The 17,428-nt window shown below is 41.2% G+C and overlaps 1 protein-coding gene across 1 annotated transcript in view; it reads left to right on the forward strand.

Annotated features, from left to right (window-relative positions):
• The window catches only part of Aatf (apoptosis antagonizing transcription factor), a 115,901-nt gene that overhangs the window by 62,349 nt on the left and 36,124 nt on the right, over nt 1-17,428 (forward strand). The window contains exon 9 of the mRNA XM_052756844.1: nt 14,900-14,967. Within this exon, the coding sequence (XP_052612804.1) occupies nt 14,900-14,967 (68 nt within the window). The remainder of the gene's footprint in view (nt 1-14,899; nt 14,968-17,428) is intronic.

Genomic DNA, 17,428 nt, shown 5'->3' on the forward strand with positions numbered 1-17,428 from the left:
AGGAATCAAACCCCAGTCTGCTGCAAAATTACCCTGCTGAGCCATCTCTCCAGCCCCATAATTTTTAATATTTGATAAAATTATTGCCATAAGTGAGTGTGAAAAGTATATTGAGGATCGAGGAGAGTATTGGCCTCAGCTGCTCCAGTCAGGGGTCTTGATTCTTTTCCTTTTCTCCTCTTCTTAAACCCATTTGTCAGGACGACAGGAAATGTTCTGGAGAGTCTAAAGATGGACTTGATACAGGATATTAATGCTATCTAATTGTGTGAGATCAGGAGAGACAGTCAGAAATGTTCTAGTCCTCATTAAAGTGTACATTGCTGAAATAAAAGTACATCATGAGCTAAATAGACTGAAGAAGGCAAACTGAAATTGCTGGGAAGAAGCCAATTCCACTGACAAGATCATGGAGTCTTGATTATTTCCCCTGTATTTCTTTGTTTTCCCTTACATTTATTTACTTATTCATTCATCCATCTATTTATTTGTTTTAATTCTGAAGATCTGTTTAAGAAGTAACATTATTTGATTGGTCCTTCATCCTAATTAATAATTTTAACTTCAATAAATTCTGATTTCAGAGTTATGACTAGTCACATCTTCGCTTTTCCCCTTGCTGGTTAATTGGGGTGCTGAGGTTAATCTAAATTAAAACTTAAACTAATAGAGGTCAGTAAGGCAGCTGAAACACCTGAGTGAAACAAATGGGGCTGCCAGGCACAACTTTATCTTGGCTGTTTCCCAAGAGGGAAGTGGCAGCAAATTGGAGTTGTTTCAGCCTTCTGTAGAGGTGAATGATGGGTGACACTTGTTAATGTACAGAGTCTCCGGAAGCATTCCAGATTGCTTTGCTTCTGTACCAACTGCTGCCATTCTTGCACATTCGGTAGGAACTGGTCCAGTTGCCAACATCTGGTGGCACAGCAAGGCACGGGTGCAAGTCTTGAAACCCCACAGATTCTAAATATGGTGCTTAGAACTCTACGAGCTTTAATCACTTACCACTCTTTGGCAGCAGGCTACGACAGCTTATCCTAGCCTCGTACATCACATCCTGACATCTGCTGAGCTGCAAGGCAGCTGCACATTCATTTTCTTTTCTTGCCTTTTCTCATTTCTTCTTATTCCTCTTCTACTCACTGCCCCTTTACTCCCCCGATCTCTTCCCTTCAGTTTTCCTCCCCCTCCCCAATATGCTGCTTGGAAGAGATGATCTGTAAAGATTACTGCTTCATTGTGTGCAAGTAATTGTGGTGATGCCAGGCCCTTGACAGACACAGCGTAGCACCTGTTCTGCTGACCTGGTTAATTTCTTCTGTTGAGTGGGATTTACCAGAGATTGGAACTGAAGCCAATTCAATGATAAGGCTAAAGAAAATGGCTGTATGTTTTCTGTCACCTCCCAATTAAATTGGCTTCATAAAGTGCTTTCCTTATTTGTCAGGGTAGTGAGCCTGAGCTAAGTGTCGCATTCAGAAGAGGGACAATGTGTTAAAATAGGCCTGTGAGTTTCTTTTATTTTTTTTTCTCTTTTGTCTTTTTAAAATATGGTCATGTGGATGAGGTGGATGGTGAATATAATACATTTCTCACACATACACACACCCCTTTTTAACATACTTTAGGCTAAACTCTCTGGGTCCATGTTTTATAAGGAAGAGATTATAGCCACATTGAATTTAAATGTTCCATTGTAAGAGTTTAAAGGCTTACTTGGTTAATTCAGGTATTATGAGGCTGTGTAAATGCCCTAACTACTGAGAATGACGTATAGGTCAGCCCACCTACCCCCACCTGCTCACACATTCATTTTTACTCCCACTCTTTGTTTCTTAATGGTCCTTGAACTTTAAAAGCATGCCTACTTTATTTAATAATAATGGTACAGGTATAAACACACACACACTTATATACTCATGCGTATTTATACATACAAAAATGGGGGGATTAAAGGGAAGCATAAATCATTTATGTATTCATCCATGTCTGCCTGTCTGTTTATCTATTCATCCATCCATCCATCCATCCATCTATCTGAGGCAGGGTCTTTTTATGTAGTCCTGGATGTCTTGAGCTCACTATGTAGGCCAGGCTGGCCTAGAACTCCCAGAGATCCTTCTTTTTCTGCCTCCTGAGTTCTAAGATTGAAGGCATGCATCACCATGCCAGCTTAATTTTTATTTATTTTCCTTTTTAAAATGACTGGGTTTTTTAAATTATCATACTTACATTAATTATTTTTCTGTGTTTCTGTGATAGAACACTCTGACTGAAAGCAGCTTATAGAGGAAAATGTTTATTTGGGTTTCTGGTTCCAGAGGGGAAGTCCATTATGTAAAGGAGGCATGTCCGCAGGCAGGTGGAGCAGGAAGCTGAGAGATCACATCCTTAATTTCAAGCATGGAGTAGAGCAAACTGGAAACACAGCAAGGCCATAGGCTTTCAAAGACTTCCCCCAGTGATGTACTTCCTCTAACAATACTATACCTCCTAAACCTCACCAAAGCAAATGCTTACATTTCCAAGCCTATGGGGGAACTACCACAATACTTATATTAGTGTATGTGTGTGCTTGTGCACTACAGCATGGATATGGACAACTTGCAGGAGGCAGATAGTTCTCTCCACCTTGTGAGACCTGGGGCTAGACCTCAGGTGGTCAAGTTTGGCAGCAAGTGCCCTTACCTAACACTGAGCCATTCCACTGGCTCTAGTTTTCTTTCTAAAGACAGCCTCACTGTGTAGCCCAGCCTGGAACTCTCAGTCCCCCTAGCTCAGCCTCACCAGTGTTTGGATTATAATTGAATCCCATTTTTATTGCACTTGTTTCCTTATTTATTTTGTATCTGTGTGTGGGTATTATGTGAGTGTATATGTGGAGGTCAGAGGACAACTCACAGGAGTCAGTTTCTCTTCCTGCCATGTGGATCCCAGGGACCAAATTCAAATCATTAGACTTGGCTTGGTGGCACGCACCTTTACTTCCTGAGCCATCTTGCCAGCCTAATCCTACCATTTGAAAGATTCCTTTATTACATTTATTCATTTATTTATATGTATGTGTGAGTGCATGTGCACACACACATAGGTGTTTTGCCATGGGTTTGTACATGTGAACTCAGGTTGTTGGGCTTGGTAGCAAGCACCCTCACCACGCAACCATGTTGCCAGCTCCTAGTCTTAGCAGTTTTAGAGCTGAAAGACTTAGAAGAAATAGAATTTTTAAAATTAAGTAACCTTCTTTTAAAAAAAGTCACACAGCAAATGGCAACATTAGCCTCACTCTGCAGGCTGCCTAGACCAAATTTTGTTCTTTTGATATACTTTTATTTCTTAAATATTCCATTCTTTTTTTTTTTTTTTTTTTTTTTTTTTTGGTTTTTCGAGACAGGGTTTCTCTGTGTAGCTTTGCGCCTTTCCTGGAACTCGCTTTGGAGACCAGGCTGGCCTCGAACTCACAGAGATCCGCCTGGCTCTGCCTCCCGAGTGCTGGGATTAAAGGCGTGCGCCACCACCGCCCGGCAAATATTCCATTCTTGAGCCATAAAAAAATTATAGCTTTATGGTTTTCAGTTTGTAAAAAAATAAGCTTTTTTTTAGGCCTGGAAGAAATATTATGTTGTTAGAAAGTAATTTTTTTCTTTAGAAGGCAAATGATTTATTGAGCTTCTGTTACTTAATTCTAATGAAAAAAATTAGCCTTATAGTTTTGATACTGGTTTGTGTGGAAGCTGGCTTGCTGAAGGCTTGATGTAGCTGGCATGAGGAGTTTATGAAAGGCTGAGTCCCTTCTGTAGGAAAACATTGTATATTTCACTTTGAGTGAATTGGTTTGCATTTGGTCTGTCTCTTGTCAAAGCTCATCCTTTTTTTGTTTTGTTTTGTTGTTTTTGTTTTTTTGAGACAGGGTTTCTCTGTGTAGTTTTGGTGCCTGTCCTGGATCTCGCTCTGTAGACCAGGCTGGCCTCGAACTCACAGAGATCCACTTGGCTCTGTCTCCCGAGTATTGGGATTAAAGGCGTGTGCCACCACTGCCCGGCGTGTCAAAACTTATCCTTAAAGACAATTTCACAAAACATCAAGTGAGCATGAATGGTGGTCATTCAGAAATGTTTTCATTACCTACTTTTCGTTTTCATGATTCTATCTGCTTGCTACTTTATGAATTTTTTTTCTTAAAGATGTGTTACCTGCATCATCACACCACTTAAGGTTTTTTTCTTTTGTTTGCTCTTTTAAAAAGCCTGGGTAGTTTTTTCTTGGTAAACCTGAATTCTTAATGATTTGGGAGCAAGTATTCTCTGAGCACTGTTTATGTCCCAGCCACCTAGTGTAGATGGGTGGTTGACATCTTTATTTAATCCTTGTAAGATCTGGTGTGATGTGATTGCCCTAAACTATAGTGATATAAAGTGACTGCGCTTTTCCTATCCCAGACCTCAGACTAGTTTCTTGTCACCTCGTCAGTTATTTTGTTCAGAAAGCCCTAATTGAACTTAGATGTTGACAGATCAAGATCTGGATTCCTAAGGGTTCATTAGGATTTTGTATGTTGCTTCCAGCTCTGTTTAGTTTTGATCTGGTTTGTCTTGCCACTTTGAATCTTGCCAGGAGTATCTAGAGAAAGGCATTACAGGCTTTGTGTTTTGGGTGGCCATTTTGGTGGGTTAAATTTTCCCTTTTATTTGCCATCAGGACATATCTAGGACTGACCTTGCTACATGCTAGACCTCTGTATCCAAGATATTTGATAATGCCATAAACAAGTAATTACTAATTTGGTGAACTATTAAAAGTTGATCATGTTGAGAAGTAGAGAAGTGGCAGGCTGTCTGACAAGATGGTTTTCTTTAATTAACTCAGTGAGTGATTAATATGGACAGTTGATGTGGTGGCTTTAATTGTATGCATTTAAATGGAAGTGAGAGTAAGTGGCATCTCAAGCCATCGTTGAAGTTAATGGCAATGCAATGTTCTTTCTGTTGGCATGTAACTTCCCAGTGGCCCAGCTAATGGTTATTAACATGTTAGGAAGTCTGATATGAATCTCTTCTTGCTCTTGCTAATACATTACTGGAGAATAGATGCTTTTTTTTTTTTTTTTTTTTTTTTTGGTTTTTCGAGACAGGGTTTCTCTGTGTAGCTTTGCGCCTTTCCTGGAACTCACTTGGTAGACCAGGCTGGCCTCGAACTCACAGAGATCCACCTGCCTCTGCCTCCCGAGTGCTGGGATTAAAGGCGTGCGCCACCACCGCCCGGCGAATAGATGCTTTTTACAAGAGCAGTCTTTCGTTTTTAATTTTATTTTTTAAATGTTTGTATTTGGGATCTGGATAGTGTTTCTTTTTTAAAAATGTAACATTTGTCTTTCTTTTTTTAATTTTATTTTTATTTTTATGGGCATTGGTGTTTTGCCATGGGTTTTGGGTCCCTTGGCTCTGGAGTTACAGACAGTTGCGAGCTGCCATGTGGGTGCTGGGAATTGAATCCCGGTCCTTTGGAAGAGTAGTCAGTGCTCTTAACCACTGAGCCATCTCTCCAGCCCTGGATAGTGTTTCTTAAAAGTCTAACAAATTTTATTGCACATTTACTTTAGTGGTGATTTTAGAGAGAACATGCAAATAAATTGGAAAATTGACATTATGACTGAAGGTAGAGCAAGGAACTAACCATTTTGAGCTTGGGGGACATAGTAATAATGTTTAAAAAAACTAATTAGCGCCGGGCGGTGGTGGCGCACGCCTTTAATCCCAGCACTCGGGAGGCAGAGCCAGGCGGATCTCTGTGAGTTCGAGGCCAGCCTGGACTACCAAGTGAGTTCCAGGAAAGGCGCAAAGCTACACAAAGAAACCCTGTCTCAAAAAACAAAAAACAAAAAAACAAAAAACAAACAAACAAAAAAACTAATTAGCAATGTCCAATTAAATACTAACGATCACAAGATTATTTTATGTCCCATATGTAAGAATTTTTTTTGCAATACATGGTAGCTTGTATACTGTCTCTTTAGGAACTTGACATTAATAATGTTGTCATTATTATTGTCATTATTGAGAGACAAGTCTGGCCTCAGCACTAACCTTTGGTCACTAGCTTGAGTTATCATGGAAGCTGCTGCAGAACAGAAGGACATAAGGATACAAGGCACTTTTTACTGACTTCAGTTTTGTTTCCTTAAGACTGAGTCTCATGTAGCCCAGGCTGGCCTTCTACCTTCCAAGTTCAAGGATTATAGGCCTGTGGCACCACACCTAGCAAAGCCAGATTTTAAGTGCCAGGTCTAGAAGTTTATCACACCCAACATGAAGAGAAGGTGCATAGCGGGGCCTTGGCCAGGGCTTCACTACATTGCCTTGGCGAGCCTGAATTCTCTATGTAGACCAGACTGGTCTTGAGCTCACGGAGCTCCTTCTGCCTCAGCCTCCCAAGGGCTGGAATTAAAGGAGTGTGCCACCATACCTAGCACCTTCATTTCTTTTGGTTCCTTGTTTTCAAAAGTATTAGATGCTGACTTACATACCACTGCTTCACTCACTAAAGGTAAAACTGTAGAACAAAGCTTTGAGCAATACAATTAATTGGACTAGGCAGGAAAGAAGGAGGATTAGCTTAGAACTGTTGAAGAAACTTTCTTAAACATAAATGGTACCATCAAAGTTTATTAGGCAAATGTGTGGCCAGAATTGCCTGATTTGTAGTAATAAGTTCAAAATATACTGTCTGAGTGTAAATTAAGCACAGGATCCCAGCAGTATTTTTGTAGCTGCAAGTGAAGAATTTGGTACTTCTCAAGGAATAAGAAACTACCTCTTCACTCAGATAGGCATATTGACTTGGTACTAAGTTCTGTTTAATGTATTCTTCCTTAAAAGTAACTAACAAAGAAAAGGGTAAGTTAATAAGATCTTCCAAAATGTGTGTGCATTATATATCTAAAATTGAACATAATTAACCCCAAGGAGTGACTAGGGGAGATCAGCCCTGGCAGAATCAGAACATTGAAGCGCATTCCATCAATAACATAAGTTAACAAATCAATTATTTTGGTAGATGCATAAATAGTATAACATCTTTTGATGATAGAAACACTCAGCATAGGTGTAAGTTCTCATTGAGTGTTCTGTCTTATCTCTAAGGATGGGAGGAACTAGGCAAACAGACTCAGGCGCAGAAGACCTAGAGTTGGCATCAGGGAGTTGGGGTGAACGAGTGCAGGGCGCAGAGGCTTGTGTTTCTGATTGAGTTCAGACACTGGGATTTAACGTGTTTGGTGTTTTGCCAAGGAAATATAGACACAAGGTCCCTTCTCTATAATTCTGGAATGAAAAAGTTCTCAATGGTTACTGTGTTTGTTTATGTGGTAAGCTTGCTATGGTGCAGCACCTTATCGGAATGGTTCTGAATCCATAATCTTACTTATCCCACTCCCTCATTCACTGTTGGTGATTGCAAATTGGTCCAGCCACTCTAGAAATCAGTATGGAGAATCTTCAGAAAATTAAAAATAAATCTACCTTACTGGGTGGCGTCAGCGGCGCACACCTTTAGTCCCAGTACTTAGGAGGCAGAAGCAGTCAAGGCCAGCCTGGTCTACAAAAGGAGTTCCAGGACAGCCAGGAGAAACCCTGTGTAGGGGGCAGAGGGGAATCTACCATATGACCCAGCTATACCTCACTCCTTGGCGTCCTAGCCATGTCCATTGCTGCTCTCTTCACAATAGCCTAGGAAACAGAAACAACATAAATGTCTTTCAGCTGATGAATGGATAATGAAAATGTGGTACATGTATAGCCTGGAATACTATTCGGCTATAAAGAAAAATGAAATCATGAAAATTTCAGGTAAATGGAATTAGAAATCAGATGGAGTGCGGTAACTCAGACCCAGGAATGGTAATGTGTTTGACTCGGGTGCTGCCCAGACTGCTGAGGCAGTTATGGTATATGCACTTTGCTTTGTTTCCTTGCTAAAATTCTAAAACTTTTGAACTCCAAGATTCTGTCCCCAATAAAAGGTTGTGGATCTATATAACAAAGGCACAGCCTGTAGGAGTGTAGAGGATGTATACCAGGAGAGGTTGTCCTGAGGAACCATGGGATCATTATCTACCTGATAAAGAAAGTGAGCACTGGAGGAGAGGATGAGGATGAGGGATGCTGAAAAGATGGCAGAGTCAATAGAATATTGATTCTAGTGGAGCTGAAGAATTATTGGCATCTGAATGCTAGAGGGGGCTGTGAAGAGAGTTTGTTTCTGCTAGGCTTTTAGTCCTTAACGGACGTAATTACACAACACAAATTAGTTCTCTATCCAGATTCTTAACTATGAATCCTCTAGCTTGGTGTGACTTCTCTATTCTTTCAACACAAATGATAGATTATATGATACTATTAAAAGAAATATTTCTAAAGTGCCCAGAAATAGTCAGCAATTGAGCTATAGCCCAAAGGACACTCCCCCGCTCCCCATACTCGACACACACACCTTTATAATAGATTTAAAAAAAAAATACATACCAAAATATATGTCTGGGACCAAGAACCAGAATATTTGCAATGGGGATTGTTGTAAAACTTAACCAACAGCACCCTCACTCCGTTGTTACTTTTAGCAAAGATTCAAAAGAGTAGATTGATGCCATTGAATTGTTTTTATTTGTATAAAAAGAAAGGAAAAGCAAATTGACAAGAAGTTTCCTAGCATTCAAATTAGTGTATTCATATATCAAGCCTGATGCTGATAGTGATTTTCTTACACTTGTAGTAAATTATTAGACATTAAGATACTATATATTATGTCTAAAGAAATTTATGGGTTCTGGTAAGAAAGTTTTCTGTTTTGACTAATAAATTTTAAGCCAAGTGGCCAAGCTTAGTGAAATATTATGGCCTTTGAAAACAGTGCCACTTCATTTGGTGTCTAAACTCGTCATCCTTCCAAATTCTAGTCCAGGTGCAACACAGCTGAGTCAAAAGTAGAAAAGGTAACTGAGTCCTTAAAGACCTAGACAGGGAAGGACTTAGGCGGGCATACCCCCTGCTTCTAGCTGTACATTCTCTGTCCTAGTAATGAAAGGCGAATCATTTTTAACTTCAGAAGTAAGATATTTCTTAGAATTTATCCACTCATTTTTATTTCCTTCCATTCTATTCTTTATCAGTTTTCTCCTAATGTATTTTTCCTTAAAAGCAAAATACTTTTTGTACTTGTTTCTAAGGTGACTACTTACTACTTGACTCAGGAAAATATATTGAATAATAATGTATGGATGGTGTTCTTGCAGGGATATATGTAAGAATTTGAATAACTATATTCCCTGCCCTCTAGAACTGATGGCCAAGTAAAGAAGGGGAAGTAAACAACAGAAATGCTTGCTCTGAGGGCCTATTAAAGATTACAGGAGAGAAACTAAAGAAGGCTCTAGGAAGAAGGAGATAGCATTCGTTTTAGGAGGGTAGTGGAAGAGGAAACATTAGGCGGTAGAGTTCATTGAGGAGTAAGTGAACCCTGTGGGAAGTGAATCATTTTATGTTGAACTTCCACTGCAGGTGCGTACAGAAATGCCTTCCCAAATATTTGAAGTTATAGTGTATGCAAGTCTATTTTTTATGAGCCTCAAGATGTAAAAATCACAAGTGACAGGATCCGAGAGACTCCAAGGGGAGACAAGGCGGCTTAGGAGGAGTCGGCAGACCCCACAGTATCTCTGGAACAACTAAATAGAGGTGGGTCTTATGGGAAGATGCTTTTGAAAAGTGGTCTCATGAAATTGGAAGGATGTCAGAAGAGAGACGTGGTGGGAACAGGTCAGTGATGGGAGCACAGCTACAGCAGACAGAGAGCCTGCCATGGTAGAGCAGGGCCTGTTCTCAGCCCTGCCGTGGTAGAGCAGGGCCTGTTCTCAGCTCATGTGGAGGCGCAGGCCAGTAAGGCCTGCAGCAGGGAACCACCACTGCAGCTTCTGCTCCCCAGCCTGCTGGGCGAAGGAGAACCTAGGGCCACACGGCTGCAAGCACAGTCGGTGTTGTTCAGAGAACCAGCGGGTCGGCCAGCACTGAGTTCAGAGAGGTGTGCAGCAGCCTGGAGCTCTCTTGGATCCTGCCCAGGGATGCACTGCTCAGCCACAAAATCACCCTGACTCTGGGCAACAACAGGATATGAGATGAGTCTTAGTAATAGTCCAGTATTTATGGTGCTTTGGAAACCAGAAACTTTGAACCAGACCAATGACTTGTTGCAATAAATATTTGCATGTAAAGCTGTTTGGGGGATATATATATGTATATGTATATATATATATTCATATTCATACATACACACATATGTATACATACATACATACATACACACACTGTGTGACACACTGCAGCTTGTAATGCAACTTTGATGAAAAAATGTGTGATAGAGAGGTAGGAAAGATGTTGGAACAGAGCCTGGTAGAGAGGTGGCAGCGACAACAGGTATGGGAGCATGGCTGTGGTGACTGGAGAATCTGTTGTTGCCAGGTAGGGCAGGGTGGTGGTGTGCAGCAGCCTGAAGGTTGCACAGGTTCTGCCCCCAGACCACTGCCCAGCCGCAGACTCGCCCTGGCTCTGAGCAATGGTGGGATGTCCGAGATGGAGAACAGTTGATTTTCTGGATGGGGCCTCCTTGAAAGACCTCTACAGTCCATGCTGTGACCACAGGCCCTGTTGATGTCTGTGGTCCATACTGTCATGGGAATCCATGTGAAAGTCCATGATCCGTGCTCCCGCTGGCTGTTATGGGCAAGGAAGCTTCATTTGCGGTCTAGTTAAGAATGAGAGACATTGAAGTATTCTGTGACAAACCCCCCAAAAAAGAAAGAAACAGTCTAGACAGGAAGCTATTGAAGAGAGTCCTTAAAAATTGTGATGGGGCCGGGCGGTGGTGGCGCACGCCTTTAATCCCAGCACTCGGGAGGCAGAGACAGGCGGATCTCTGTGAGTTCGAGGCCAGCCTGGGCTATCAAGTGAGTCCCAGGAAAGGCGCAAAGCTACACAGAGAAACCCTGTCTCGAAAAACCAAAAAAAAAAAAAAAAAAAAATTGTGATGGGGTACTGAAGTGTAGCTCTTTACAGTTGATGGCTTCTGGCAGGGGCTGGGGAGTGGGGGTTGGAAAGGACTCAGTTATCTTTAAGGGGATGGCCCCTGGGAGTTTGACCATGCTCCAGGGAGTATATGGACAACACAAATTGGACTTGGTGTAGTTTTTTGGGCGGGAGGGAGGAACAAGGGTGGGAGGGTATGGACCTAGGAGGAATGAGAAGCAAGTGTGATTGAGGTGCGTTTTGTGAAAGTCCCAAATAACCAATAGAAATATTTTTGAAAAAAATCTCATAGGTGGCTTCTTTTAGTGTTAATTAGATTTACTTGCTTGCTTGTTTGTCTGTTTTGAGACAGGGTCTTACTTTGTAGCCTTAGCTGTCCTGGAACTTCTATGTATATCCAAATTCAGAGAGATCCACCTGCCTCCATCTCTCAAGTGCTGGAACTAAAGGCATGCACTGTTACCACACCTGGCTTTAGGGTTAATTTGAAAGACTAGGGAGCTAAAAGTAAAAATGGGGTGGTAAAGTGGGAGACAGAGCAAGGAAAAATTCTTGTGGGGAAGTGAACAGAAGGAAAAGTAAATGGACCTTTTTTTTTTTTTTTTTTTTGAGACAGGGTTTGTAGCTCAGGGTTGCCTTGAACTTGCTGTGTAAGGGAGGGTACCCTGAACTCTTCATTCTCCAGTTTCCACCTTACTGGATTACAGGCCTTGATTCATCTTTTGTATCTCATTGGGGGAGGGTCTGAACACACAGAAATTAGGCTATCTCTGTGTACTAAGGAGAGAGGTGTTAGGAATCCTGCCCCTCAGGTAGGCTAGCTGAGTTACAGAAAGGGTTGTCGTAACCTTCTCCTTCTCCAGGGTCTGTGTCTGTGGACGAGAAGCCTGAGAAGGGGGGAGTCAGTAACTCCCACAATTACAGATGTAGAAAGCCTGGGAATATTGTGTGACCTTAAACCCCAATTCCTTAGAAAGTGGCTTGGCCTTTTGACAGATTGCCAAGACAGTTACATGGAGAAAAGCAGTCTTTTCAGCAAGGGGAACAATTGGACATCTAGGTATGAAAGAATTAGGGTGGACCTTGACCTCTACCTTTCTACCATATACCATACACAGAGTTAACTCAGAATGGATCATATAAACTGGAGAACTCTTAGATTAACTTATAGGAGTAAATCTTCATGACCTTAAGCTACATGACGATTTCCTATATACAACATTAAAAGTACAAATAGCAGAGGAAAAATAGATTATATCAAATTTAACAACTTACCTGAGGCAAATGATACCATGAAGAAAGTAGAAAGACTCTTCCCCTTATAAGGGCCTGGTGCACAGAGTATAAGAAGAACTCCTACACCTGAAAAACAAAACGCAACCTGGCTTCCTTTATTTTAAGATTGTGTGTGTGTGTGTGTGTGTGTGTGTGTGTGTGTGTGTGTGTGTGTGTTTTGCCTGCAGTTCTGTCTGTGCACTGTGTGTGTACAGTGTCCTTGGAGGCCAGAAGAGGGCATTGGATTTCTCTGAGGCTGGCATTATAGATGGTTGTCAGCCACCAGTGGGTGCTGAGGACCAAACCTGGGTCCTCCTCAAGAGCAGCTAGTGCTCTTGATCACCAAACCATCTTTCCAGGCCCCCCAGGTCAACTTTAAAATGGATAAAGAATCTGAATAGACATTTTTCCATGAAGATACACAGATAACCAGTAAATACAGGAAGAGGTCCCACATGGCTTGTCATCAGGGACATGCATATCCAGACAACAGGAAAATATAGCTTCTTACTCTTAGGGTATCTGGAAGCTAGTGCTGCATTACTTTACTAAATAACTATCCATGGGTAATATGGTGATGACATTTTATTTCTTCTGAAATTTTGGACCCAGTAAGCTAGACAGGCAGACAGATGGATTGCATCTTCTCCATTAGGAGTGACAAAGAAGAGTTGTATGAAGCTCTTGAGTCATGAGGATGAAGACCAGGATGTGTGTAAAACACAGAGTGCTTGAAACAAACACAACACCAACTTGGTGCTCGAGTGGCAGCTACTGCTGGTCCTCTCAGTTGTGTGGCTCCGATTTCCAGCCTTTGTGGGTTATGTGGTGTTCCCTTCCAGGCGAGGCAGTGCCTGTTGTACTGGAGCGGCCTTCCATGAGCACTTGTTCCCTAGTGGCCAAGACTGTCCAGGCTCAAGGGGTTAGGGGTGATTAAGAAAACCAGCAACGGTGGTTGTAATCTCTTGTGTGGCTGGAACAAGGTAAGGGCAGTAAAATGAAGTCATTTCATTCTTTTCTCTTCATTAAAAAAAAATTATTATTATTAACCTTTCCCCTCACCCATTCACCATCCTTGCTTCTCCCAGAATGTTGACTAGGAAGCAGAGCCCATTTGCGCTGAGCCCTCGGGCAGCTGTTTACTCAGCAGCAGCGTTACACAGGTTTACCATGTCATGTGTCTGTGTAGCACTGGATTTGGATCTTGTACTTAGCTGCCAGAAGTGACTGTGATGAAGTAGGAGAGATAAACTGATAGATTGGCTGCCAGAAAGATGTTGGGAATCAATCAGATAAACGGGGTAGAGAAATAGCTTGCTGTTTTCTAGTGATAATAAACCAGTGGCCTCTGGTCCCAGCATTTTTAAATGTAATTGCTGTGGTAATAATGCCCAAAATAAGCAAATGAGAAAACTTCACAGGAAGATTTTTAATTGCGATTGAGATATCCTTTCCTTTGTGCAGTAAAGCTGCATCTTATGGAAGTGGATGTTTTTATAAATCTTACTTCCTACTTGCATGCACAAATGAAAATTAGAAAGTGAACTACTTTCATAGGAATTTACTTCTTTTCATCCTAGCACAGGCTTCAGCTCTTTAATTTGGTGAATAATATCGGTATTACTACTATGCCTTACCTACAAAATGATTGCTTGTGTTTGTGAAGAAATACATTTTAAAGCCAAACCTGTATTGTTGATAGATGTTTAGCAGGAACTAGTTAATTTTAGATTTCTCTGGGATGTCTGGAAACTTAATTTCTGTTGTCATTTCTCTACTTGTAGCACTTATATAGGAGAGGCGACACCAAATTTTATTATTGCAACTTAAAATTCTTCTCTTTTAATGTTTAAGTGCACTGAGGACTCAAGGTCCTATGCAGATTTCTAAGTGTGTGAAAGGTATAGATTGAGATTTTTATTGGATGCAGTGGAGTACCAGAATTAAGAGGAGAATGGGAGAATAATATTAGAACACCAATGAGATGATGGAGACCCACTCTCTATTATACTTGAAATGAACATAAATGACTTCTTTTTGGTTCCTTAAAACTTTGGTGGCTTTGCGGATGTGTTTGTGTCATGTCTGGTTAAGTCAGTTGGTATCACCAGCATGGCATAGTACAATTGTATGAAGCAAGGGGATGAAGTCCACTCTCTTCATTATTGACAGTCAAGACTTTCACTCAGGGGAAACTTTCTGATTGCTGGGGTTATAGTGCTGAAGTTAACTTTGCACCATTATCTCATTGGTTGGAAGCTGATGCATTTCCCTTTCTGTCCACAGCCTTTCCCACCTAACCTTTTATCCCAGCACTCGGGAGGCAGAGCCAGGCAGATCTCTGTGAGTTTGAGGCCAGCCTGGACTACCAAGTGAGTTCCAGGAAAGGCACAAAGCTACACAGAGAAACCCTGTCTCGAAAAACCAAAAAAAAAGAAAAGAAAAAAAGAAAAGAAATCAGTCACTGTGCCTTTCAGAATTCCTTCTGTGCCCTTTTAAGCCAGTTGCTGTTGGGAGATGATAATAACTCAGTTGCTATCCTTTTTTCTTAGCTCCTTCGAGAACTCATAGAGCGGAAGACCAGCTCCTTGGATCCAAATGATCAGGTGGCCATGGGAAGGTAACTTAGATATGATTTTCTGTTCATTCAAGCTGCCTGTGTAGTAGTTTCTCCCATTGAGTACTCTGTTTGTTTGTTTGTTTTTGTTTTTTGAGACAGGGTTTCTCTGTGTAGCTTTGGTGCCTGTCCTGGATCTCGCTCTGTAGACCAGGCTGGCCTTGAACTCACAGATCTGGCTCTGCCTCCCAAGTGCTGGGATCAGAGGCGTGCACCACCACTGCCCAGCCCATTGAGTACTCTTAATTCTGCCTAAGCCTGTGTTCTCAGCTGTCAGAATGGGTACCATGCACAGCAGGTTCCTTGCTCAGTTTAATTAGCTTTGTTAGTCTGTCCCAGTGTAGACCTCCACCCCTTCGGTTGAAGCTTCAGCTCAGTTGGAAATGGAATGTGGCAGCATTACCCAGATGTCAGTGTAGAATGTAAAGTGGTGAAGGAAGGCTCTTGTTCGTATGCTTCATCCTGTGGTTTGAAAATAAGAGCATTTAGAGTGCTACCTAATGAGTGGTGTGCATTTAAATAACCATGAGCCATAATTCACAAAAGCATGAAAAGAAGCAAAAGCTGCAAATATCAGAATGAGATTCTGGGCAGAGCAACATTTTGAGTAGGCAATGAAAAATTAGTGTTGATGGAGTAATTTTGAGTTGAATTTTATTTGAATTTTGGGATAGGGTATTGTTGATATTTCCTGTATCTTTGGAATGCTGTAGAGGTGTTCACCATATAGTTAATGTGATAGAGCAAATTGTATTTAAGTGGTGATTATATTGTACATTTATCTGACTTTACAATAAAATAGATTATGGTAATTAAGATTATATTAAGATTACAGTAATTGGATTTCCCTAGATTTCCCCCTCCTTCAGGTTGAATTTTCCTTGTGGAAGTCAGGGAAGATGACTAGTTACTACTGCGATTCCCGTTTGCATTTGTTCACAGGTGCAATCTGTGGAGATTTTTCTAGCTTGTTTTCAAATCCCTTATTTGAAAAATTAAGTTCCCAAGGGACTCTTAAGATGACGACAGATGAGTGACTCCTCTGTGGACCCCATCAACATTAAACCAGTTGTGAAAAAGAGACAATCTAGGGAGCCTGAGACTGGCGCATATTTGAGAATAAATATTAGTTACTGTGTAAGGTTTCCTGGATTTTTTTTAAAGATGTAGTAATGGTACTAAAATTACATTGAGGCCAGGTGGTGGCACACACCTTTAATCCCAGTACCCAGGAGACAGATGCATGCGGATCTTTGTGAGTTTGAGGTCAGCCTAGTCTACCTGTCTTAAAAAGTAAAAATAAAAGAGATTATATTGAGGGAGGGGAAGAAGAGCCTTTACCTTTTATTAATATGTACTTAAATATTATAGATAGAATGTAAATATTATATATAATACAAATTAAACAACTATAAGCCTAGTGGATAATTATTAAAATTTAGAAGGGAGGGGCTGGCCAATTGAATTAGCAGTTAAGAGCACTGGTAGTTCTTGCTTGTGAACAGGGTTTGATTCTCAGCACCCACGTGGTGGCTCACATCCATCTGTAACTGCAGTTCCAGGGACACCCTCTTCTGACCTCCATGGGCACAGGGTACTCACGTGGTCCACATACATACATACATGCAGGCAAAACATTAATGCACATAAAATAATTCTTTAAAACATTAGGAAAATTGGTAAAATGACTCAGTAAGTAAAGGCACTTGCTGCCAAGTCTGATGATCGGAGTTACTGCTCTTGCAGATGACCTGGTTTGGTTCCCAGAATCCACAGAGTGGAAGGAGATGCCCATGAGTTGTCCCCTGACCTCTCTACATGTGTTCTAGTATGTGTGGGCATGCACACGTGAGCGCACACACACCTAGATAAATAAATATGTGTAAATTTTTTAATTAGAAAGGAGAAGCAAAAGTACTGAGCATTAGAAAAAGGAAATAAGAATTAGAGAATTGAGCCAAGCATGGTGGTGCCTGTCTTTAACCTCAGCAGTTGGAAGCTAGAGGCAAATTCGAGGAGAGCCAGGGCTGCATAGAGAGGCTCTGTCTCACTCAAGAAACCAAAGGAGTGAGGAGGGTGATGAGAATATAAATAAGAATGAATTGATGCTTTCAGACCAACCAGCATTTGCAGTATCAAGAGACTATGTACAAGCCAAAACATTAGAGGAAACCCAAGTGGCTTACGCTCTATGGGCTTTCCTACAGACTGGCAGATTGAGTGCTTGTCAGAGCAACTCCAGATACTGAGGAGCATTGTTAACCAGATTTGCTGTAGCATTTCCCAGTTGCCATTTGTTCTTATCATTGCACAAATCCTCTCCAATTGATTAGTCACTTTGGCCCAAGACTATCTTGAGGAATTTGATGTAGGTTGGTGATTTCTTTTTTGCAGGGTTGTTAGTGAGAAAAATTCCAATTTGTCAATATTCATAACTGTTTCTGAGGGTGATGATGCATAACAT

This window comes from Peromyscus californicus, unplaced genomic scaffold (genome assembly GCF_007827085.1).
Source record: "Peromyscus californicus insignis strain IS unplaced genomic scaffold, ASM782708v3 Scaffold_3__1_contigs__length_106647218, whole genome shotgun sequence".
Classification (NCBI taxonomy): Eukaryota; Metazoa; Chordata; class Mammalia; order Rodentia; family Cricetidae; genus Peromyscus; species Peromyscus californicus.